The sequence below is a fragment of the Cynocephalus volans genome, chromosome 5 (genome assembly GCF_027409185.1).
Source record: "Cynocephalus volans isolate mCynVol1 chromosome 5, mCynVol1.pri, whole genome shotgun sequence".
NCBI lineage: Eukaryota > Metazoa > Chordata > Mammalia > Dermoptera > Cynocephalidae > Cynocephalus > Cynocephalus volans.
Window position 1 is genome coordinate 90,062,095 of NC_084464.1, and position 24,310 is coordinate 90,086,404.

Sequence of the window (24,310 nt, forward strand, 5' to 3'; positions counted from 1 at the left end):
TTAAATTCTTAAAAATATCAGTAAGTTAAAATACATGCATCACACAGTCATCCCTTTACTTCTCCTTCTCAAATTAACAGATATACTGATAACCTCCATCTTCTACTTAGTATGAAGTCATAAAAATAACTGCTCTAATAACATATTTAATATAATCTCTTATACTTCCATTCTGGTGCTACTATAATAAATTAACCATAGTCAATTGTCTCATGTAAGAGTTATGAAAAAGTTATCATTTTACACTGCATACAGTATACTCAGAAATTTGAGATACAGAGCATTAAAAGTAACTAATCTTTGTAGTCTTTTTTCTTTTGTATTATCACCAAAACTATAAAGCACATTTCTTTAGTCCCAGAACAAGTATAGGTCACTCAGATGATACATAATTTAGTCTAGTCCCACTTTAGAATCAAAGAAACTGAAGTTCAAAGTTTGCCAACTTGCCCAACTGCACAATTAACCGTATAAACTAGAACTTGGTCCCTTCTCAGATTATGGAATAAAAGAAATATGCAGAAGCATCTTTGTCTTTTTGTGCACCCCATACAGGGCAATGAAGAGAAAACTGTCCTTAAATAATAATAACAGTGACTAACATTTTCACCTCAAAAGCAATTACCCATTTTCCTCCTTAGAAATAAATTTCCAACTAATTTTTTTAAAGTACTAACTTCAATTCTTACCCAACTAAACTTTTCTTCACTGTCTTAATAAGCAGATATCCTTTATAGATCCCCTAAAAAGGTCTCTCCAATTAACACAACTCATTACACACCTACTTGTTTTCTAATCTGAATACTGTGTTATTTTATTAACTACATTGTCTTATTTCATTTTTCAAAATCTACACACAGTATATGAAATCACTGGGGTGGCAATGGGCACTATTTATTGGTAAAGAAGCCTCTTTTTGGTATAAAGGAAGCAGAGTCTATCATAATTGAAGATTTAATATTTTCTACCTCCCTAAAATAGAACTCTTTACTCATTAACCAAATATATTAAAATGTTTGGACAGCTAAGATTTAAAACAAATTTCCAGGAGCATATTTCATAAAATACAGTAGAAAATATGCTAGATTAATTTTTCATCTATTAAACAAAATTTCAGTTATTTAGGATTACGATTTTCACAAGTATGGTCAATAACAAGAGCTCATTTCTTGAGATCCTTAGCATGTCTCAACAACTCAAAGCTTTCAAGTCTTCTTAAAAATATATGTTATGTATTTGTTTAACAAGTCTGAGCAATACTTGTTATTACCCCGTTAGTACACCAACATTAAAATGTATACAAATTTAAAAAAAAAAACAAAAAAAAAAACAAATTTCACTTACATCTGATTCTTCGCTGCTTGCCTCTGAGCCTTTCTTTCTTTCCTTTTCTGATCTGGTGGCTTAGCAAAAACAATTTCAATATTTTCTCCCTCCAAGTCTTTGCCATTCATTTCTTCCATAGCCTTAAAAAATTAGATAATAATCAATATAAAAGCAGGCCTATAGGTAATAATCAATATAAAAGCAGGCCTCATCCAGTAAGATAAAATAGGATTGTTAGATTTTATTTAACAATCCAGCTCTCCAACTATTTTGTTTAACTTAGGAAACTGCCTAACTCACTAAATTAGGGCCAGTAAATGTTAGCTTGAGAGGATTCCACGACCTCTGAGTTTCTTCCCATTCTCAAAATGTTTTGAGTCTAGAATAACTAAAAAATTGTTAGCCTGATTTAGATGCCTAAGATAATTCCACCACTTCATTTACCTTGACAGCACCATCTCGCTCATCAAAATGAATGAAAGCATAATCTTTTAGTTTCTTCACTCGTTCCAGTTTTCCAAACTGACTAAATGCCTTTTCTAAAATCTCTTCTGTTACAGTATTGGCAAGGTTGCGTACAAACAGTACTTTTACCTGGAAAAACAAAAACAAAACTCCCTGTGTATTTCCAACAAGTGCAATTTCCAAGATGCCCCATCCCACTCTGCAAAGTATCTTGAATCACAAGCCAGTAGAAGAATATTAGAAATATAAAAACCAAAGTTTTCAAATCCTTTGGGTGAATACCAAGGAGCAGGACTGCTGGATGAGGTCAAAATACCGAAAACAGATACCTTATCAAAAAAAAAAATATATAAGATGGCAAAGAAGCACATGAAAAGATGCTCAACGTCATCCATCATTAGGGAACTGCAGCTAAAACAAAAGTGAGGTAACACCACAAATCTATTAGAATAGCCAAAATCCAAAACATTAACAACATAAAATGCAAATGATGATATGAAGCAACAGAAGCTCTCATTCGATGCTGGTGGGGATACAAAATGGTACAGTCCCTTTGGAAGACAGTTGGCAGCTTCTGGCAAAACGAAACATTCTCTTACCATACAGTCCAGCTATCTCACTCCTTGGTATTTACCCAAGAGCTAAAAACATGTCCACACAAAACCTGCACACAAATGTTTATAGCAGCTTTACTCATAATTGACACAAATTGGAAGTAACCATGAATGAATAAACAAACAGTGGTACATACAGAATGAAACATTATTCACCACTACAGAAGTGAGCTATAAGGCCACAAAAAGACATGGAGAAATCTTAAGTACATAGTACTAAATGAAAGAAGCCAATTTGAAAAGGCTACATACTACATGATTCCAACTATATGATATTCTGAAAAGGAAAAATTATGGAGACAATAAAAGTATCATTGATTGCCAGGGGTTGGGAAGAAGGGTGACTAGGCAAAGCACAGAAGATTTTTAGGGCAGTGAAACTATTCTGTATGATACTGTAAGGGTGAATACATGTCATTATACATTTGTCAAAATCCATAGAATGTACAACACCAAGAATAAACCCTAATGTAAACTACAGACTTTGGGTGATTGATGTAGGTTCATCAATTTTTAATAAATGTTACCTCTCCAGTGCGGAATGGTGATAGCAGGGGAGGCTGTGCATGTGTGGGGGCATGAGGTATGTGAGAATTCTGTTCTTTGTACTCAATTTTGCTGCAAATCTAAAACTGCTCTAATAAACAAAGTATATTTAAAAGGTAAAAGACTATATGCTTAATAGTTTTTATTAAATTAGTAATTATTTTACGATCAAAAAGGGATTGTTATTTCCCAACAATGTAAATACCAAGCTCTCTGAGAGAACTGTTGCATGTTTAACACTTAAAACAGGTGGTCAAAATTAATCAGGCCCTGTCTTAGAAATGTTAGATAATGGGGGAGGGAGTGTTCAAAATATTGATAAGATAAACTGTTCTCTCAATCCTGAAAGCTTCTCGAAGTACAATTACAAAACTTAACCTTTTGGCTAAGAAATATTATCACTTCCTCCCCAAAATTCTTGCATAGCCATCTGACAATCTAAAATGCTAACCCAAAGAGAGCTTCAGAGGCCAGAGGAAAAAAGAATCCCAAAGATCTTCTGTCCTCTAAGATCACTTATCCTTTGATAAAATTCATAGTTCTCCTGGCAGTTCACATTCCCCTCTTGAATTAACTCAGCTAGTTGTATTTGAAACCTAGGCCTGTAACTATTAAAGAGGGATGCTTAAAAGACAAAGGGTAGAATAACCTAACTGCAAACTGCACTAGTAGGGTGAATTGTTGACTCAAGAGATGTTTATCCTCATAGGATGTCTGAACTGACTGCTGAAGCAGGATACCTAATAATAGCTAAACTCTGTAACTGCAGCAGCTCTGCTGCGGCCAGTTCCCTATTTTTAGGAGTAGGACTTTTAACACAAAAACCATATAATCTAATGGTGCTGTGCTCAAAATCTCAAAAGAAACTGCTCTTAGAACCACACAAAAATGGAAGTGAACCATGCCTACAGCATGTAGGCTAACTACTTGATCATGAAATTATGATGGTTACAAAATCATGGCTAAGTGTTCATGAATAAATGTCTACGCTCACTTTCCCTTCACACTATTTCTAAGTGTATGCTGTTAATCCCTTAATAAAAACCACTTCTCTAGCCTTCAGAAATATGGTTTTAAAAAATGTATACAATTCATTTTAAAAGTTCTTCTCCCCCCATCCTTCTCCCATAAATCCCTCAAAAAAATTTTGAACTTAATTATCATTACCTTTGCCATAACCTCGGGATCAGGATCTTCTATAGGATCAGCCCATTCAACAGTTCCAACATTTCCCCAGACCTTGACTTTACCACTCATTAGCCTACGTCTCGCCTGGGCAGCTGTTTTGTGATCTTCATATTCAAGAAAGCAAAAGCCTCTGTTTTTTTTCTTGTCATCCGGTTGGTGGTATAAAATGACATCTGTAAGACCCTCTGAAAGCAAACAATCATTCAGGGAAATTAATTTTCCTAATCCACCCTTTCCAAGTTTTCCAAACACAGAAACCTCCAGGAAAAGAAAACGTGTTCTTTTTAATTAGACCTAAAGACTATTTTGCTTCCACTAATCAAATCACAGACAGGCAGACAAAACTCTTTACACAATTATTAAAGAAAAATAACAGTATAGTATGACTACTATATATATACTATATATAGTATGATTACTTGTTATGCAAACACTGAATTTTTTTTTAATTATTATTTTTTTTGGCAGCTGGCCAGTACAGGGATCTGAACCTGTGAACTTGGTGCTATAAGGCTGTGCTCTAACCAACTGAGCTAATCAACCAGCCCTAAAATTCTTTTTAATGGCACTTCTCTGGCCTCAGATATCAATAGTTTTATTTCAAATGAAAATACAAGTATTAGTACTGCATAAGAATTTCTAATGTTCCTGAAGACTGATAACAGGCTGATAATTTGCTAAACACTGTAGGCAGACAAAAATATTTTCTAATAAAAGCAGCCTGTCATTTGGAAAACTGCTACAAAAAATGTTTTACAATTCAAAGAAATTACACTCATATTGACAATGTATCTCTGCTTATAACAATAATTATTATTCCCATAATTTGAAAAAATAAATCATTATTCATACGATTCTACTAAGAATATCAACTAACACCCAGAAAATGAACACACAAAGAAATAAAATCTTGCAAAAACAGGGAAATCAGAACAATGATTTTGCAAACTTAGTTCAAATCCCAGCCGTACTCCTTCCTAAATGCATAACTTTCAGCAAGTTATTTCTCAAAACCCTCTGTTCCATGATTTCCTTATCCAAAAAGTGGGGTTTCCTACCTCATAAAGTAGTGAGTATTCAAGAGTCAATAAATGTAGTGTTTAGAACAATGCTTGGCACACAGAAACATGTTACTATCTTCATTATTAAGTTTCGCCTCTTACCAAATAAATCCAACTTACCTGTTACTTTGCTAAATTCTTCAAGAATCTGTTCCTTGGTTTTACTTTTAGGAATAGAGCCCACAAAAAGCCTATTGTTGGCAACCGAGATGCAGACACCAATGTGTTTTCCAGAACGAATTTCATGATTATTATACTGAAAGGTGAAAAAGTGCAACATGTTTTTAATATATGATTAGAAGTGTTTACTACAGAAGCTATGCAAATCCCATTCACAGAAGCAAAACTTTAACAAATTAAACTTTCAACACTGTATCGAGTATTTTCACCCTTTAAAAAATAGTTTACCATGGGCCGAGCCCGTGGCGCACTCGGGAGAGTGCGGCGCTGGGAGCGCAGCAACGCTCCCGCCCCGGGTTCGGATCCTATATAGGAATGGCCGGTGCACTCACTGGCTGAGTGCCGGTCACGAAAAAGACAAAAAAAAAAAAAAAAAAAAATAGTTTACCATAATTCCCACAAAATGGAAATATAATCTGAGAGACAGATATGAAGATTGTATTGACAACACACTAAACAAGTTTATGGATTAATTTAATGCAAAAATTTGATGTTAATCCTCTAAATCTAGGAAACTTGATAAATTAGGAATCAGGGCTCGAGCAATTTATTTAAATTGAAAAATTGCTGATTCCACAATACCTTGACTGCTACTTAAATTCTGCCAACCAGTTATTCTCATGCAAGGGAAACTGATTCCAAGACTAGTAAGCTTTCTGCCTTTCTGTTAACCAGCACCTAAATCTATTTTTCCATCTCCCCCTCCTCTTGTAAAAATTTGCAATAAGGAATTTCTAGCTTCAAATATTTAAGTCTAAAAAGAGAGCTCAGATCTCCTTTTTATTGTGAATCTGACCTGACTTTTTTCCCCATTACATTTTCACCAAGCATACAATAAAATTATAAATTTATAAAGGGGAAAGACAAGTAGATTATGGTAAAAATATAGAAACAACTATAAAACTACACTAAAAAGTAAACTTAATTTTCAAGTAACCAAATCCCGTAGAATGGTGAAATATTGTAGATATTTCTACAAATGCATCTGTCAAAGTGACAGATCTACCAATCAATATTACTTACAAACCAAAGTTCAAAAGAGTCTACGTTATCTGGAAAAGTGGAGTATGTAGATTACACAGTTAAAACACCTCAAAATTATATGTTAATAATGGTGGTGACAGCAGTAATAATTATTAATTTTCCCCCACACATGACTTTGAAATGTATTTTATACATATATAAAATTGTAGCTATACAAACTAAAGAACCAACATGAATTTCCATACAACTTATAGAATGACCTATGGCAAAAGAAAAACCACTCTTCTCCCTGTTATTCCCATTCTTGCAAAACAGCTACGTAAGGTATAACAGAAGAAAACATACCTATTTCAGATAATCGATTCTTCCCTGTCCCTTTCTCCTTCTCCAGATAATCAAAATTAAACATATAGTTCAAATACTGTACCTCCAATTCAGAACAGTTTTGTACTTTCTAACCAACCCACTGACTCATTTCAGGTTATCCAAGTCTCTGATCATCCTAATCCCAGGTTTATCTCTATTTCTCTTTGCTTATGCCACAGACATCATAACAACAACAAAAAAAATCACAATTTTTGCCTATTGAAAAGAATCTGTCACTGGCTCCCCATTACCAAAGAGATAAAATTCAAATACTTAAGACATCATGTAAGTTCATCCTAAAATTCCTGCTACTTACCCTCACCTTTCTCTCCACAATATTTTAGCTATTTACGTCAGTTCTCAAACATGCAGTTTTTATACTTCGAAGCCTCTGAAAAGATGCCTTCCCTGATACTTCCACCATCCAAACACTCTACTTACCTATAAATTGAACTCAGCCATCAAATACTATGCAATCCCTAAATCCTCTAAAGGTCAACAAAAATACCCTTCTATGTTAACAAAGACCACTAGTTCTCTAAGGGAATGATTTTACACACCACCCCCCCACCCCGGGAGACATTTGATAATATCTTCAGATATTTGATATTTTGGCTATCACAGCTTGGGGGTAGGGAGCACTTGCTGGTGGTACTAGTGGGTAGGTAGAGGCCAGAGATGCTAATAAACATCCTACAATTCATAAAGGACAACCTGCCACAACAAAGAATTATCTAGTCTAAAATATCAGTGATGCTAAGGTTGAGAAATCCTGCCACAAACTCTGTTTTCTCATACAGCATTTATATTGTTTACTACATGTCTTTCTCCTCCATTTAGACCAAGAACCTCTTAAAAGCCGATTCATGTTGCATAAAAACAGTAGAGCTATGGTTGAATCCATCATTGTATGGAATTATAGACAAGGAAACTACAATGCCTTATTTTACAAATAAAGTTACCCTAAGAACACAATAAATTGCTTTAGAACATGTACATTCCCTAGATTCTTATAATCGAGCATCAAACAGCCAGCCTTAATGACAAATCAATGGCTTTCAATTTGGTCATCTAGTATGTAACTCTAGAAGTTGACAGAAACAATTAAAATATCAGAAAAAGAATAAAAAGAAATACAAAATGTTTAAAGGGAGAAACAGGAGCTTTTGAGCATGACAGAATTTTTTTATTTTTATTTTTATTTTTCAACCACGATAAAAGCAGGAGCTAGTTACAATAATGTCTAAATTTAAAAAAAAAAAAAAAAAAACCTTGTAAAACTGGAATTCTTGGATTTACCAAAAAAATACTATTAAGTAACCAAAATCCTTGTAAGAAATCTAAGAGGGAAAAGCAAGACAACAGAGAATGAAAAAATTCCATCAAGGCAACAATAATCAGAGAAATAGTCAACACTTCCATCAAACATTAACAATGCTGCTTCAAAATAACTGTTTCTGCTATCTGGCCCTACTACTCAGGTTAACCAAGACAGGGTAGGTAAAAAGATGGCTCTGGTCTGTGAGCAATATAAATGACACAAAGATTTAACAACATTTATAAAATAAACTATAAGCTCTTCTCTACCCATATTTTTTCAATTACCTTGAAACAATTATAGGTAACACATAGAAACTAAACTGGCTCTGCAATAAAATTGTCATTAAAGGTACAAAACAAAGAGACCCTCTGGGCATACTGTCCAAATAAAACAAAAGTACCCATCAATGAATACTTCCTGAAGTAACGCTTCTAGGTATGGATTAAGCATGCATTTTATATGTATATTCAAAATGCTTAAACTTTCCCACTCTAATGCCAATCGATCACTTTAAATTCAAAAAACTTCTCATCCCGGCAGGTGGGTAACAGGGAGTTAGATAGTGAAAGGGCAGTATGAAAACAAATCTGAAATCTTAATAAATGTTCTAATTTAATAATGACAAACCCTAACACTCAAGAGTGAGTGTAACAGGACACTAAGGGGTTATCAAAATGAACAACAACAACAAAAAAATGTGAGGTCGTTCCTACTCTAGGAAGTGGGCTCTAGACATTAGGAATAAAGTTTCAAAAATCTACCTTTCAGGCTCAGTACCACAGTAAGGTAACAAAATATAAAGACAAATTTTTATCTTTAATCAATGCAGTTTCAGTATTTAAGAACACCAAACAGGAGTTGTACGGTCTGGAACATTCCTGGCATCTAGGCTCAAAATTTTAAGTCATTTTTTCCTTCCCTCATAGACATCAGTCCCAGAAATTTAGCAATCTCAGATTTGGAATCTGATCCAGAAGTGGTTGCTCAGTACTAACTCTTCTCAGCAAAGCCACTACTTGCCAAGCCTGTCTACTTTAATCTTAAACATTTCTTAATTACACAGTCTTCTTTACACTGAACTAAAATCTACTTCTCTAAAAATTCTGCAATAAATCTATTTCCTCTCCCAAATGACAGCACTTCATAAACCTGTACATATGACTCAGCTGTTCTCTATGCTTAGCTAATCATTTCTGACTTGACAACGGCAAACTAAAGTGCCACCAAGAGATACTGGCACTCTAAAGTGTCACTCAAGAGTGACATTCTAACATAATATTATAGAAGAAGACTTGAGATTGAGGAGTTTAGAATTAACTGAAGACTACTACTGATTTTTCACTTACAGACCACACAGCTCTATTACATGTAGTCCATATTACCTTAGCTTATTTGGAAACTACGCCACACTGCTGACTCATGCCACAGCTTACTTGTTAAGTTAGTTGTGAATAGAACTTGACTTTTGTCAATTCCATCTTGCTGGATATGAACTATCTTTCCCAGGCTATCAAAATATTTTCAGATCCTGATTTTGTCATCCAGGGCATTAATCATTACATGCAGATTCAAGTTGCCAAACATTTCAAAGGCAGTCCAATTACGTTCATTTAAATCATGGATAAATATCAGAATAGAACCTATAGCATACCACTAATAGCCTATCGTTTGTCTCTTCAAAATCTTTGATCTCTCTCCTTTCTATTGCTGCCACCCTCCTCCTGGCCTTTGCTCTCTTCACCCAAACATCCTTCATTATTCAACTATTTACATCATACCACCCACATCAAAGCTCAAAACTTTAATGGCACTCTGCAGCTTAGCCCAGCAGTTATTAATTACTACCTTCTGGCACTGACTTTATACAAGTTTTATCTCCTACTTATTTCCACAAAACACTGCTTCAACTAGATTCAGCTGCTTTCTTCACTGTGCTCCTCAAACCTCTTTATCAAAGCCTTCTCTGACAACCTTAACCCAAAGCAATCCATTCCTCCTTAACACTTTGCACCATTTGCTTCCATTTTAATTGTAGTTAGCCTCGTGTCCTATAAACTCCTTTAAGTCATGAACTTGTATACCTGTAATAAAAAAAGTTCGTGTTAAACACACTAAATATTTGCCAAGTTGCTACTAAAATATTTTGTGGATCTATCCTGTCAGCTGTATTCATCAGAATGGTTGTACACACATTACGGTGGTGTACACAACCACTCTGGTGTATAAAACCATCAGTGGCTATTAAAAATCTTAACTCTTAACAAGTGCTATGGTCTGAATGTCCCCTCTAAAGTTCATGTGGGAGCTTGATTCCCAATGCTTGATTCCCAGTGTTGAAAGTTGGGGCCTTTAAGAGGTGACTGAATGGTGAGGACTATGCTCTCACAAATGAATTCATTCATGGAGTGGCTAGCCAGCTAGCTCACTTGGGAGAGTGTGATGCTGGCAACACCAAGGTCAAGGGCTCACATCTACATACCACCCAACTGCCAAACAAAACAAAACAAAACAAAACAAACAAACAAACAAAAAAACAATTCCTTCATGGAGTAATGTGTTACCATGGGTGTAAACTGGTGGCTTTTTAAGAAAAACAAGTGAACACATCACTGATACCACATGCAAATAGAGATCCCACCTATTCCAGTGTTTGTAACATAGGCACTATTAAGGATTTTCACCAGGATATTTCCATTACATAAGACTGTCATGGGCATTGCAGCACCACTGGCCCCAGGCTCCAATTCCAGCAGCCCACCACATGAATACATACACACTTGCCTACCCTTCTTTCTGGTCTGTATGACAATTGGAAACTCCATATATATTTCCAAATATCCCTTTTAGGAAGGGGAAAAGCACCCATTAATCTTACTCTAATCCCTATGACTAAAGGTAGCATAGAAATAAACTATTGCAAATGGAGGCTAGAGCATGCTTTAAACAGAAAGCAGCCCATGAGCTATATAAGATAAATTCTTGTGTCATAAATGATGTATTAAATGGCACTGGTCAGCCAAGTTATTTATCCAGAACTACTACATGGTGGCACTGTTCTAAATGTTAGGGATACAAGAAGAGAACTTATATTTTGATGGGGAAAGATACACAAATAATTTACAAAGTCAAGAAATAATTTCAAGTTCATCTAAGGAAGATCTGTTTTAATGTGTTCAGGATACTGTCATGGGGCAACTGGGTGGTAAGCTGCTAGAAGTCAGGAAAGGCCTCCTAAGTGGACCTGACTGATAAGAAGGCAGCAGCCATAACTAAGCTGCTTTCGAAGTGTGCGAAAGCAGAATAGCAGAAGGTGACAGTGAGATGCAAATGGCTATGCCTTATTTGGAGAACAAAAGAAAGCAAAGTATGGGTAGAAGGGTAACGAAGAGGAAGAGCAAGGGGAAAGGGGTAAGAAGGAATTTGACTGGATAGGGTCTTGTCTGGAAGTCATTTTTTGGCATGGGACTGTTGTGATCTAATTATGCTGCCAAATGTAAAGGGCAACAGAAGGCAGTGAGAGGAGTTAGGATTCTTTAGTACCTTAAGTACCACTTAGACCAGAGTGGTGACAATGGAGATGGTAAAAAGTTAGATGCCAAAAATATTCTGGCAGTAGAGACATGACTTACTTCCTGAGTTCCTTTCAACACTACCTAAACCACTACATAAATTAAGGAATCAGGCTGGCCTGTTGGCTCAGTTGGTTAGAGTACAATGTTATGACACCAAGGTCAAAGGGTTTCAGATCCCTGTACCGGTCAGCCACCAAAAAAAAATCAGGCTACCTGGTGCCATAACTTGTACTGCTGGGTAAAATCATTATGTCTAGTTAATAGGCATTCCAACAAAAGAAACCTGGTATCAAACTAAGGCTGTGGTATTTAGCTGTATAACCTCAGACACATCACCCAGCCTCTCTTAAGAATGAAGATAATTCTACTTACCTGGAAGGGCTGAGGTGGAATTTAAAGGTAATAATGTAGCACCTAGCATAGCTCCTGTTCCTTAACACTCAAGTGGTAACTATTAATAAACTTTTCACAAATTTACATCTTGCTTCTCCAACCAGACTGTCATCATTTAGGGACGAAATTTTATTCCCCCAAATACAAGGCAGATGTTGACTGGAAACAGGGCATTTTAGAAACCTGCAGCTGCTTCTAACTTCATGCCTCTTCTTCAGCTGTTAACATCAGTTAATCCATTTTTACAATTCAAATGCAAATTTAAAATCTACAACAGTTTTTAATCTAGGGGAGCAAATCACTGCTGAATCAGTATCAAAAAATAAGGCCAAATATTAAAACTATCTCGATCTAAGATATTCCTCAAGACACTCAGAAAGAGGTGTTTCAATCCTATCTGATTTATAAATAATGCAAAGGAGGCATTTTCCCAACATTTAGTTATAAATAACTAAAGTGACACTTCAATTATATAAAAATTCACCTTCAATAGAGTCGTAACTCAAATACAATCTCAAGATATGACTCAAGCAGGGACGGTTTCCAAAGTATGCTCCCATGAGGAATATATTTAGAAAAGGGGTACTCATTTCCACGAATGAACACAAAGAAGACAAAAACATCCCAATCACTTGAGTTTTGTGTTTTCTTTGTTTAAATTACTTCATTTCCTCTAAAATCTAGTCCTTTCATTTAATGCTATGTTAAGGCAAATCTCCCAAATCCTATGCACAGGAAAGCATCCTTTAAAAAAAAACAAATAATGATACATCCAATTCATCCCAGTGGATGTATACTACCACTGGACATATCTTTTAAATGGCATCAAAATGCAAAGTCTCCTATTCATCAGATAGTAAAAAATAATTATGCTCCCTGACAAAGATTCAAATCACAACAGAGAAACCCAGAAAGAAATGTTAAAAGGTTTAGGACAAAAGTTAAGTTACTAGACCAATCAAAATGCTGGTTGGTTATCTGTGGAAGTTTCGGCATCATAGTTAAAAACTTTATTAACAAGACTCTACAACAAGAACCCTACAGCAATGAAATTTTGGATTATAATATATTTGTCAAGCCCAGACAATTGTCCAAACTGAAATATTTGATAGTGTCTATTTATGGGAACTCAAAATAATCATGTTACTCACTATTATTATACTACTACTCGGTTATATACCATCTTCCTCTAATGATTTACCTTTACTAGAAATAGAAAGACAGGTTTCTGCAAATCCAGAAATAAGTTCTAGTGATGACTCACCATAATCAGCATATTTTGATAGCAAGAACAAAGGAGCCTACAATATCAGTTTAATAATTCTTTTTAACATTTTTTAAATGTTTAAAAAAGGGACTGATATCACTGGCTAAATTCAATATTAGCTTTTGGGGGAGTAAGATCCCTCATTGCTTTCTCAATCATTCTTTATTTTCACATTAAAACTTACAGCTACTTTATTGCTATGTAGCAAAAATGTTCCATTATTTTATAGGAGGTTAAACTGAATGAATTCTAAAGGACCTCTTTCTGGAGTTCTAAAAAGTCCCTTCATTTTACCTGAACTGCTGAAACTAAAATTTTAACAGCTCACAGGTTACCAGTGAATGGCCCTCTACAGAGCAACATCCCTTCTGAAATAGTAAGCATTCTTTTAAGGAGGGAAAATCAGCCATGATTTAAGAAGAAATACCAAAAATCCTAAATTCTCTTTAAAGACTCCTATATTCAATAGCATACTTTTCTAATGTTAAACCTCTATCATTTACATACTGGTGGAGAGATTCAAGCAATATAGAACAGGAAAACAAAGTACAGTTGGCCCTCGGCATCTATGGGTTCTGCATCCATGGATTCAAGCAACCACGGGTCAAAAACATTAAGAGGAAAAAAACTGTGTCTGTACTGAACATGTGCAGACTTTTTTCTTGTCATTATTCCCCAAACAATACAGTATAACAATGATTTACAGAGCAATTACATTGTATTAGGTATTATAAGTAATCCAGAGATAATTTAAACAAGAGGATGTACATAGGTTATATGCAAATACTACACCATTTTATATCAGAAATGTGAGAATCTGTGGATTTTGGTATCCAAGGGAGTATTAGAACCAATCCCCCACAGACATCAAGGGACAACTGCATACTTGTTTTACTTTTCTCCCTAAGGTTTGCCTTTAAAATGTGAAATTATTTGTTGATAAGGGAAGGGGACAAACTGAGAAGGAGAAATCAGTCTGAAGATTTTAAGTCTGCTTAGAATTACCCACAAAACATGTAAGCCAGACAAGGCAAATTTAACAAAATGTACCACAGTGAGCCATCTACGAAAGTTCTTCCCCAGCTGTATTTCTTGGTATATTCCATAAATTTAACTTAACCCCAGCTCTTCAACTACAGAATGCAGGAACCACTTGAATCACAGAATTTAATAAAACTAACTTGAAGAAGAGTTAGGGAAAGCACTTCCCAAGACAAGTTGGTGTTCTCCACAGAAAAATTTAACAAACAAAAAAAAAAGAAGGAAAAGCTACAATTTGAAACATAACTAGGTCCTCTCCTAACATTTGGCATTTTTAAATCAAATACTGCCACTGACTACAAAAATCTTTAATTTCATTAACTAGAAATTTTTCACAATGTCTGTGAAATATTTGGAAAAGGGGATACCCCAGAAGTGGCCAAAAACTATGGGAATCCTATCACAAGTTATTTTCTCAAAACTTTTCACATTTCTATAAATTCAACAAACAAAAAAAAACACTAAGCCAGATGTTTCAAGTACCAATAACTAGGATCTCTACCACACGTTATAGATAGATCCTAAATCCTATCAACTATACAGGCAAAGAACACTGATACAATGTTTACAGAATGTGAAAGACACTTGTATAATCAGCACAAGGCATAATAAGAAAAAAACTGGCATTAAAATTAAGTGAATGTGAAGACTGAAGGAAAAACTTACCAGTTTAACAGCCTCCTGAGCTGCTTCTTTTGTACAAAAAGTGACAAAAGCATAACCTCTATTAAGACCAGTAAGTGGATCCATCATTAGACGAAGATCCCATATAGGTCCAGCTTTTTCAAATAATGGAACAAGTTCATCCTCAAATAGATCTCTTGGGATCTTCCCCACAAATATCTGTAAATTAAACATGAAGTAAAAACCATGGAGAATTTCTTTAGGAAATCAGATACCTGTGCTTTTACTACAAAAGGTACAAGTTTTTAATTTCTTTACCTCAGTGCCAACAGAAGGCTGCTGACCTGAATAAACGGAATCTGGAGGCGGTCCCCCATACTTCCTCTGTCCAGTGGTCACATCAAGTGTGTAGCCTGTTCTTTCCAAGAGTGCCTTGAAAAGTTCAAAAGTCATTAATACATTTAATTCACAAGACCACACCCATGCATTTAACAGTTAAAATCAATTTGTTCAAATTTTGTCCAATGATCTTGGCAACACTGCCCCATAAACAGGTTCCTGGTGTTTTAGAATTTCCCCATTAACGTGGGCTTGTTATACCCTTAACTTGTCAAAATTTCCAGATCCTATTCAAATAATTTTCCAATCTCCAATTATTGAGTAGTGAACAACAAGGTGTATCTACTCTGCCAATACGTCCTAAAAAATAATTATACCTAATTTGGTCAAGTATCTCCCAAATCGGGATTTCTTACCCAATAAACTCCCTGTACCCCACTCCTAGGTACACACTGCCATTCTGGGCATTTTGCCAACCTGTAAAGAAACTACTCTCCCCAAACCAAGTCTAGAACCTTGGGAGCTACAGGAAAAATAACCTCTTATTATTTGACATTAAAGAACCATACTACCCTGAACAGCATGGATCATTAGGCAAATATAAGAGCCAAAAAGACTGAAAACTTTATGACACTGTAACAATGTGACATAACTTCTATATTTTATCTCTCTGAAATTGAATATTAAAATTTATACAACCCATAGTTATTCAGAATTTTAAGAGCCTCTCTTTATCCCTTTCCATAGACAAAAAAATTATAAAGTAGTAGTCCACCATTAACCTAAGGAAAAAGTTAAGAATTATTCCCTTTTTCTACCATCTCAACAACAAAGCCACAAAATTGTTTTTCTAAGTAAAGCCAATCTACCAATTAGCTGGTAAATTCGGAAATAAGAACAGACTAACACCAGCCACATGACAAAACTTATCAAAATGCTGTTAAATAATTTAGGGTCATCTCAGTCTCTAAAATTAAAAGTGACTAAGTAGAGTCTTAACAGTTTCTACTCAACATCAAATATTTATGAAAAACAATTCATAAAAATTCCTTTATTTCTAATCTTTCTAACAAAAAGGTTCACAAAAAGCTACATACTCTAAGCAGCTCTGTTACAACGAAATATGACTGCTTAATGGTGCAACAGTAGGTAACAAAACTAAAACAAATCTATGACTATCACATAAACTAAACGATGAAATGGCTCTTTTTCTCATACGTAATCCCTGTGCTATAAAGGAGTTATACTTTTTTTTAACCTTAATCTTTATATGACCCAAATAATACCTTCCGTCAACCCATAAAAACAAAAAGGAAAAACTACTTCCCTCTGTCAAACATCCTATGCCTTCCTGCCACAATGAAAGTCCCATTAAAGCTTTAATAACCCACCCCCTTCCAAAGATAGAACTGAAGGTCACACAAACTTAAAATTTATAAAATTTTAATAAATTCTAACTCTCAAATGTAGATTAATTACAACTGACATAACTACAATAGAGACAACCATACCCCATTTTTATGGAAAAACTCAATTTATAGTTCAAACTCAATTCACTCACAGTTAGATCTACGAAAGTCTCAAGTTTCATGGTTGATATTAACAGTTAACTCCATATTCCAATCTTCCTAATATTCTAGGCTTCTCTCTTCCTATACCACTAAAACACCACCCAATACCTATTCCCTTCTTAATAACTGACTTTCTTAAACCATAAGAGCACTGGCACACGATAAAGAGCACTAGGTTGAAAATATAATCACCATATTTTCTACGAACTAAAAAATTCAAACAAAACTCAAAACCTAGCTGAATTTGAGACCATTTATTTTTCCACATGACCTTAAAGCAAACAAACAAAAAAAGCCTTCCAATCCTCATTTACATTTCCACACTATACAATCTTATTGTTAAAAGCTGTTTTTAGAAATAAACAAACTAACCTTAATAACCCATACTAACGGAGTAGGGCAGCAGTGTTAAAATTCTAAATTCACTGGGGCTTGAGACTCCTAAGAAAAGCAGCCAGCTGCTAATTGTACACTCTCCACCAGCAGGAGGTGAACTGATTCCCTCCCAGTTTGGTTCAACTGTCAGTAACCTAGACTTGCAGCGTTTCAAAAAGTTATCTAGAAATATGAGGATGTACTTTAAATCTTTTATTGGGAATACCAACAGCACAGACTTAAACATCAGGAACTGGGTAACAAGATAAACCTAAGAACGGTTAATAGTTTTAGAAACAAATAATTAAAGGCAGGAAACTTTACAAAGAAAAATAATCAGAAAAGATTGATAAATTACCTCAACATCTTAAAAACACACCCATCTACTTCACACCCAAGGAATATCTACCAAAACTAGAAAATACTTAAAAGGACTTTACAACTAAAGGGAGTTTTTAAAGACATACCTTAATCTTGGCCTCATCTGGTCCTTTACTAGAGTCTGCTACTTTGGTCCCCTGTTTTTCTCTCTGCCTATAAGTCTTCATGACTCCACATAAAAAGGCACTTTTGTTCTGTAAAGAAATTTTCCATTCACATTTAACAATAATTATATCTGCAACTAATAAAACTTAAAAGAGCATATCAAAACTAGTCAGTTTTCAAAATTCTTTTTACACTGACGTTAGATTAACATTACCTGAACATGAGAGAGATCACTGTCTTTAAACTGTTGAAGAACTGCCAATGCGCCGTCTTCATTGAATTCTTTTAAAGCTTCGATAGCTCTTTCATCTAAATCACTATGTGCAACTAGCCCTGGAGAAGAGAAAACTTAATTAGTTATCAACTTTTAACACCGTTGGAAAAGACTCTTTTAGAAAAGACCACGCTGGCCAGTACAGATACATGTGTGCCAACAATTCTATTCCCCTTACCTATGTACATAATGAAACACACCACTCTTTACAGCCATTCTGAACTAAATAAGGCCTCTCAACCACACTTAAAATGAGTCAACTCCTATTACATCTTGTTTTGTGTCCAAGTCAGATAGTTCTGAACACTACGCATTTCTACAATAAGTATATAGGCTTACAAATCCTAAAACCAACCAACAAAGTACCAAGCATGACAACTGAACCTCTCTACTCAATTTCAAATACCACTCAATTTCAAATAACAGCCACGACAAGAAAAACACACCTACAGTTACCAAGTTATTTAACAAGAATCCTACTATAAAAATACCCAAAAAAAGTCACATGGCCTGCTCCCTACATTTAGCAGCTGTTGCTCCTGTCATATACTAATCCATCAGGCCAACCAGCCTTTAGCTCCTAACCTCCATTTTTCCCTCCCTCTATACACCTTAACCTCTAGAGCAAACCTAAATTAACCAGCTGTCACAACAAGGCAAAACTTCAGTTCCCACACTTAATTGGAAACCACAAAAAGTTGCTATTTGTAGCTCAAAGCCAGAAATCCAATAGAAAAGTTTCATAATGTAATTTTGCAAGTGTTAGTTCTTACCTGCAACGTAAATTTCATCTAGTTTTTCAGCAACTTTCTGTGGTAAACCAGCATCAAGCAATGTCTGAAAATTTTCTGAATGGATAACTGCAGAAGTAGTATCCATGGGCTCTTCAGTACCATTTCCATTAACATGTTCTGTAGCCATGTTTCCAGAGATCTGTTCAAACGCAATAAGCAAAATTAAACTAGGATCTTCAAAGAGAATAGAGAACAATAACGAGAGCCCCAATCTTTACTTTCTCTACCATTTACTACACCACCTAGCCTGCGCCTCCCTTTAAAGAAACCGTACAGTCACTATCGCCTTGACAAACCAGATTTGGAGCACTGGGCACAGAAGGACCAATTCACTATGTTCTTCCTTAGCACCACCCCTGACTCACCTGCTAACACTCCCTAAGAAAAACCATATTACAAATGAAGTCGAACCAGCATGGGGACGAGCCACCGTGCCACATGCAGCTGTGCCCGTACGAAAAATGAATAGTGTGTGGAGACAGCAAAGCTGGACTCGTCCTTCTCAAAGGTAAACCCCCAAAGTGCGCGCTCTTTCCCGCCTGCCGCTTATAGATCAGTAACAACAGCCAGCGAAGAACAAAGCGCTCACACATGCCACCTTCCCACCACCCAATTTCTCCACCCTTCACCCCCGCACCCCAAAGCCCGCCCCCGACTCCGCACCCAGAGCGGCAGCCTCACCACTGCGGCCGCCGGGAGCCCATTAGAAACACGTGCTCTGCGCCTTCCAATGTCCTACAACTTCCTTCAACGGAAACCCACCGAGTGCCAGGCCAAAACGACCGTCACCGGCTCCCAACATCAACCCGAAGCCGCGGCCGGAGCCCCCAGAAAGCTGCAGCAGCACAATCTCGCCCCCCGACACCGAGGCCGCGGCAGCGCCTGGCCACAGGCTCTCCCCGTCGCCCCCACCCCCAGCGCCGCCGTCTCCGCCGTGACACATGGCTCTCTGCCCCAGGCGCCCGCGACCCCAAGCAGCCCGACCGAGACGTGACCTGCGGCTTGAAGTGCAAGCCCCCTCCCCTCGCCCCTCGGTGCAGTGACTGCGGCGCCGGGGCCAACAACCCGGCGACGTGAGGGCGTTCCGCGAAAAGCACAACGCCCGCGGGTCAGAGCACCGCCCAAGCCTGCCGCACGGCTGCGGGACGGGACCCGCTCCTCTCCGCCCACTCTCGCGCCGCGATGACGGCCACGACAGCACCAACTCCGCCGCTGCTCGCGGTCCGCGCGGGCCACGGGGCCGCGGAGGCGCCTCCTCCCGGAGCGCCGCAGACAAAGCCCAAACGGTGGCAGCACATGGACAGGAGGAAGTGGCGGCGCGGGCAGCGGCCTACTCCCAAGCAGCCCCAGTCAACGTGCTGCTCTCCCCCTTGGAATCCATTTTCCAGAAAAGCCGGTTTCTCCCCGCGCCGCCCTCCCCCAGTTCACTCCACAATGTCATGGAGCTCCCCTCCCAGACCCGAGTCCCGGCGGTCGTTACCTCCCCGTTGGCTTGCGGCGGAGCAATCCTGTCCGAGGGGATCGGGTTGCGGAATACGCGTGCTCGCTGCTCCCTGTGTCCGGCGCGAGTGGAGCTGTTGTAAAATGGCGGCCGAAGCTCACGCCGCTGGCAGCAAACCCGATCCAGTTCCACTCGCCTCCGAGCGCGCTCCCGGTGCGCGCGCGCCCCCGCGTGACCCCCCCTTTTTCCCTCCCCTCCCTCGCGCGACCGCTTCTCTCGGTCTCTCAGCTCCAACCCTCCTCCAGCTCCTCCTTCTCCCCCTACCACCTCCGCTACCAGCCTCCGTCTGCCTTCTTCTCTCGGCCTTTCTTCTTCCCCGCCCTGCCCCCACCGTTCCCACTCCCTTGCGCGGTCTCTCAGACACGAGTGGCCGCCTTTCCCCTCCTCGTTCGAACGCTCACTCCCACCCTCGTTCGGCCCCGTCCCCCAGTCCCTGCCGAGTCGGCTCCTCTCTTTCTCTCTCCCGCGCTGACGTGACGACGTAGCTTACGCCTCGAGACGCGCGCCCCGGGCTCCGCCCCCAAGCCGCGCCACCTCCCTTGCTCCTCGCCCCCGGGGTGCGAGACCCCGCCCTTCCGCTCCGGCGGCAGCGGAGGGGCCGAGAGTGAATGAAAGGCCCGCCCCTTCCCCTCGCGACACTCCCCCTCCCGCTCCCCTCCAGGCGGGGCGGGCCGGCTCAGCGTGTCCCACTCGTTCTCCTTTGTCAGGAGACAGGCATCTCACCACCCCGCCCCGCCCCACCCCCATCGCAACACCACGCGCACGCCACCCCCACCGAGCTCCCGCCCGCCCGCCCCACCCCCGTCCCGGGCCGGCGGGGCAGCTGGCGCGGAGCAAGCTCTCTGCTTCGCGGAGGGCACTCACTGGTCGCTGCGCGCCCAGCCCCCGCCCCTGGAGCCGCCGCGTAGCCGTTCCAGGCGGTGTCCGCGCCGCCACGGCTTGGCGTTCTCCTCCTTGGGAAGCTGCAGGCGCACGTGTCCCCCGGGGCGGGGCGAGGCAGACAATGGGGCCGCGGGGGAGGGGAGCTGCGCGGGGACCCGCAGACCTTTGGTACGCCCGGTTGGCTGGGCTCAAGTGAGGAGTCGCCCCGGGGAGACCTGCTTTACTCAGCTGGACAATGGGGCCTCTCAGGGCCTCGTGGCCCCGCTTTCATGTGAACCTTTGGCAAAGGGAGGGGCGTGCCAAGCTCGGACCCGGAAACCCCGGCTGCTTTTGAAGGGGGAACGGAGTTGGCTTCAGTAGAGTGAGGAGCGGCTCTCGCCTGGAAATGGTACGGAGGCCAGATTTGGAAGCAAAACCGCCTGGTGGTGAAGGGTTGTGCAATACTCCGTTTCAGTCCCTGGCCTTTTAAGCAGTTAAGGTCTTCCTCCTGGCACAGTTTGAGCAACTTGAAGCAGCACAGAACTGCATGGTTAGGACAACTGTTAGGAAAATATCTGTGGTCTCAAAAATCGTGACAACAAAATTTTATGGGAAGTGACATTTCCTTTGTAACCGTTTATTAGGTACAAGAAAGACAAAGATATTTGAATTTCCGACGCGATATGGATACTAATTCTGTCCAACGCAGCTGTAATCAAAAATAGTAACAATGTCCTTTTGATTGAAAAGCTTATTTTTAAGAGCTCCCAGGTTCCCGAATGAGCTCTATGCTATAACAAATCAGTGGTTCGAGGAAAAGTTAGATGAGCACTATTTAAAGTGCATAAGCACATAAAATGCTAGATTATTTTCACAGGTATCCGGATCCATTTGACATCTTCTTGAATGAAACAATGGAATAATTTTCCTTCTGACCTTCAGAACGTCTTATTCCAGCCTTGACAAGGAGAACTATTACTGCTGAAACATGGAGAATCCCTAATAATGCTGAAAAAAACAGAAAAACTAGTTGATTGATTAACGTGGTATATAATAGATACACTGGGTTAAATTGAAATGTATATGAAAGTTCTGGCACAAGAAAGTGCTCAATAAATATGTCTTTATTTCCCCAGATCCTCTTGAGTATCTAGCACAGGATACTTAGTAAATATTTGTTGAGTTAAACCGAAGGATAATAGGCTGAGACCCAGACAATTTTGTAATACCAAATCTGCTACAAAAAGATAGTGTGGGCTTGACCAAATCATTTTACGTCTCAGATTCTATTTTTTTTACCTATAAAAGAGGTGCACTGAAACAATTTTTGAGATTTCTTCTAGTTTAAACATTTTATAATGTCTTTAAGAATTTTATCAAACTATTTCTCTAGTTTCCCAGTACTTAGAAATATTCAAACATCCCATTTGCCACTTGGGATCTTCCCCATTTGAATCTCAACTTCCCTCTACTGCAAAACAGCCTGCCCTTCCCTCTAGATAGACCCCTGCTCCAAATAAAAGTAACAGCAATACTTAACAACAACAAAGGTCGATAATACCTGATTTGGATAACTCTCCAGCATGTATGTAGAGAAATCAACATTCACATTCACTGTTTGTGACAGAATAAATTGATACAACTTTTAAAGAAGATGTTCAACTCTAAAATGTACTGCAGTTTTTTGTTGTATATATGTGTAATAAGTATAATATGTATAATAAATGTGTAAGAAGGTTAATTATTCATTTCCTACATTGCTGTCTTTTCACCCATGTAACCTTTTTCTTATATATAAAATCTTTTGGGGTTTTTTAATTTTATTTATTTTATATATTTATGTATTTATGTATGTATGTATTTATTTATTTATTAGTTTTATTTTATTTTGTCAATATACAATGAGGTTGATTATTGTATATAATCAGCCCATTACCAAAACCTCCCTCCCTCCTCCCTCTCCCCCCTCCCTCCCAACAAACTTCTTTCTGTTTGCTTGTTGTATCAACTTCAAGGAATTGTAATTGTTGTGTCTTTTTCCCTTCCCCTCCCCCAGGTTGTTTGTGTATTTATTTATTTATTTTTAGCTCCCACAAATAAGTGAGAACATGTGATATTTCTCTTTCTGTGCCTGCCTAGTTACACTTAATATAATTCTCTCTAGGTCCATCCATGTCATTGCAAATGGCAGTATTTCATTCTTTTTTATAGCAGAGTAGTATTCCATTGTATAGATATACCACATTTTCCATATCCACTTATCTGATGATGGACATTTGGGCTGGTTCCAACTCTTAGCTATTGTAAATAGTGCTACAATGAACATTGGAGAACAGGTATACCTTCGACTTGATGATTTCCATTCCTCTGGGTATATTCCCGGCAGTGGGATAGCTGGGTCATATGGTAGATCTATCTGCAATTGTTTGAGGAACCTCCATACCATTTTCCATAGAGGCTGCACCATTTTACAGCCCCACTAACAATGTATGAGAGTTCCTTTTTCTCCACAACCTCGCCAGCATTTATCATTCACAGTCTTTTGGATATTAGCCATCCTAACTGGGGTGAAATGGTATCTCAATGTGGTTTTGATTTGCATTTCCCGAATGCTGAGTAATGTTGAGCATTTTTTCATGTGTCTTTTGGCTATTCATATATCTTCCTTTGAGAAATGCCTATTTAGCTCTTTTGCCCATTTTTTAATTGGGTTACTTGGTTTTTTGTTGTAAAGTGGTTTCAGTTCCTTGTATATTCTGGATATTAATCCTTTGCAGGTGTATATTTTGCAAATATTTTCTCCCACTCTGTTGGTTGTCTTTTAACTCTGTTAATTGTTTCTTCTGCTGTGCAGAAGCTTTTTAGTTTGATATAATCCCATTTGTTTGTTTTTCCTTTGGTTGCCCGTGCTTTTCGGGTCATATTCATGAAGTCTGTGCCCAGCCTACTTCCTGAAGTGTTTCTCCTATATTTTCTTTGAGTAGTTTTATTGTTTCAGGGTGTATATTTAATTCTTTAATCCGTTTTGAGTTGATTTTGGTATATGGTGAGAGGTATGGGTCTAGTTTCATTCTCCTGCATATGGATATCCAGTTATCCCAGCACCATTTGCTGAAGAGGCAGTCTCTTCCCCAGTGTATAGGCGTGGTGCCTTCATCAAA

At 38.5% G+C, this 24,310-nt stretch overlaps 1 protein-coding gene across 4 annotated transcripts in view; it reads right to left on the reverse strand.

Annotated features, from left to right (window-relative positions):
• SYNCRIP (synaptotagmin binding cytoplasmic RNA interacting protein) overlaps nt 1-20,438 on the reverse strand; it is a 30,173-nt gene extending 9,735 nt beyond the window's left edge. For 2 of the 4 annotated variants that reach the window (XM_063096226.1, XM_063096225.1), the window contains exons 1-10: nt 20,268-20,349; nt 18,767-18,926; nt 17,934-18,052; nt 17,701-17,808; nt 15,267-15,380; nt 14,991-15,167; nt 5,321-5,456; nt 4,119-4,324; nt 1,771-1,920; nt 1,345-1,466 (exon numbers count right to left, since the gene is read on the reverse strand). In XM_063096226.1, the coding sequence (XP_062952296.1) occupies nt 1,345-1,466; nt 1,771-1,920; nt 4,119-4,324; nt 5,321-5,456; nt 14,991-15,167; nt 15,267-15,380; nt 17,701-17,808; nt 17,934-18,052; nt 18,767-18,914 (1,280 nt within the window). In that variant the 5' untranslated portion in view covers nt 18,915-18,926; nt 20,268-20,349. Of the gene's footprint in view, nt 1-1,344; nt 1,467-1,770; nt 1,921-4,118; nt 4,325-5,320; nt 5,457-14,990; nt 15,168-15,266; nt 15,381-17,700; nt 17,809-17,933; nt 18,053-18,766; nt 18,927-20,267 lie in introns of all 4 variants that reach the window. The other 2 variants (XM_063096227.1, XM_063096228.1) reach the window with 2 other exon arrangements.
• Between the last annotated feature and the right edge of the window lie 3,872 nt (nt 20,439-24,310).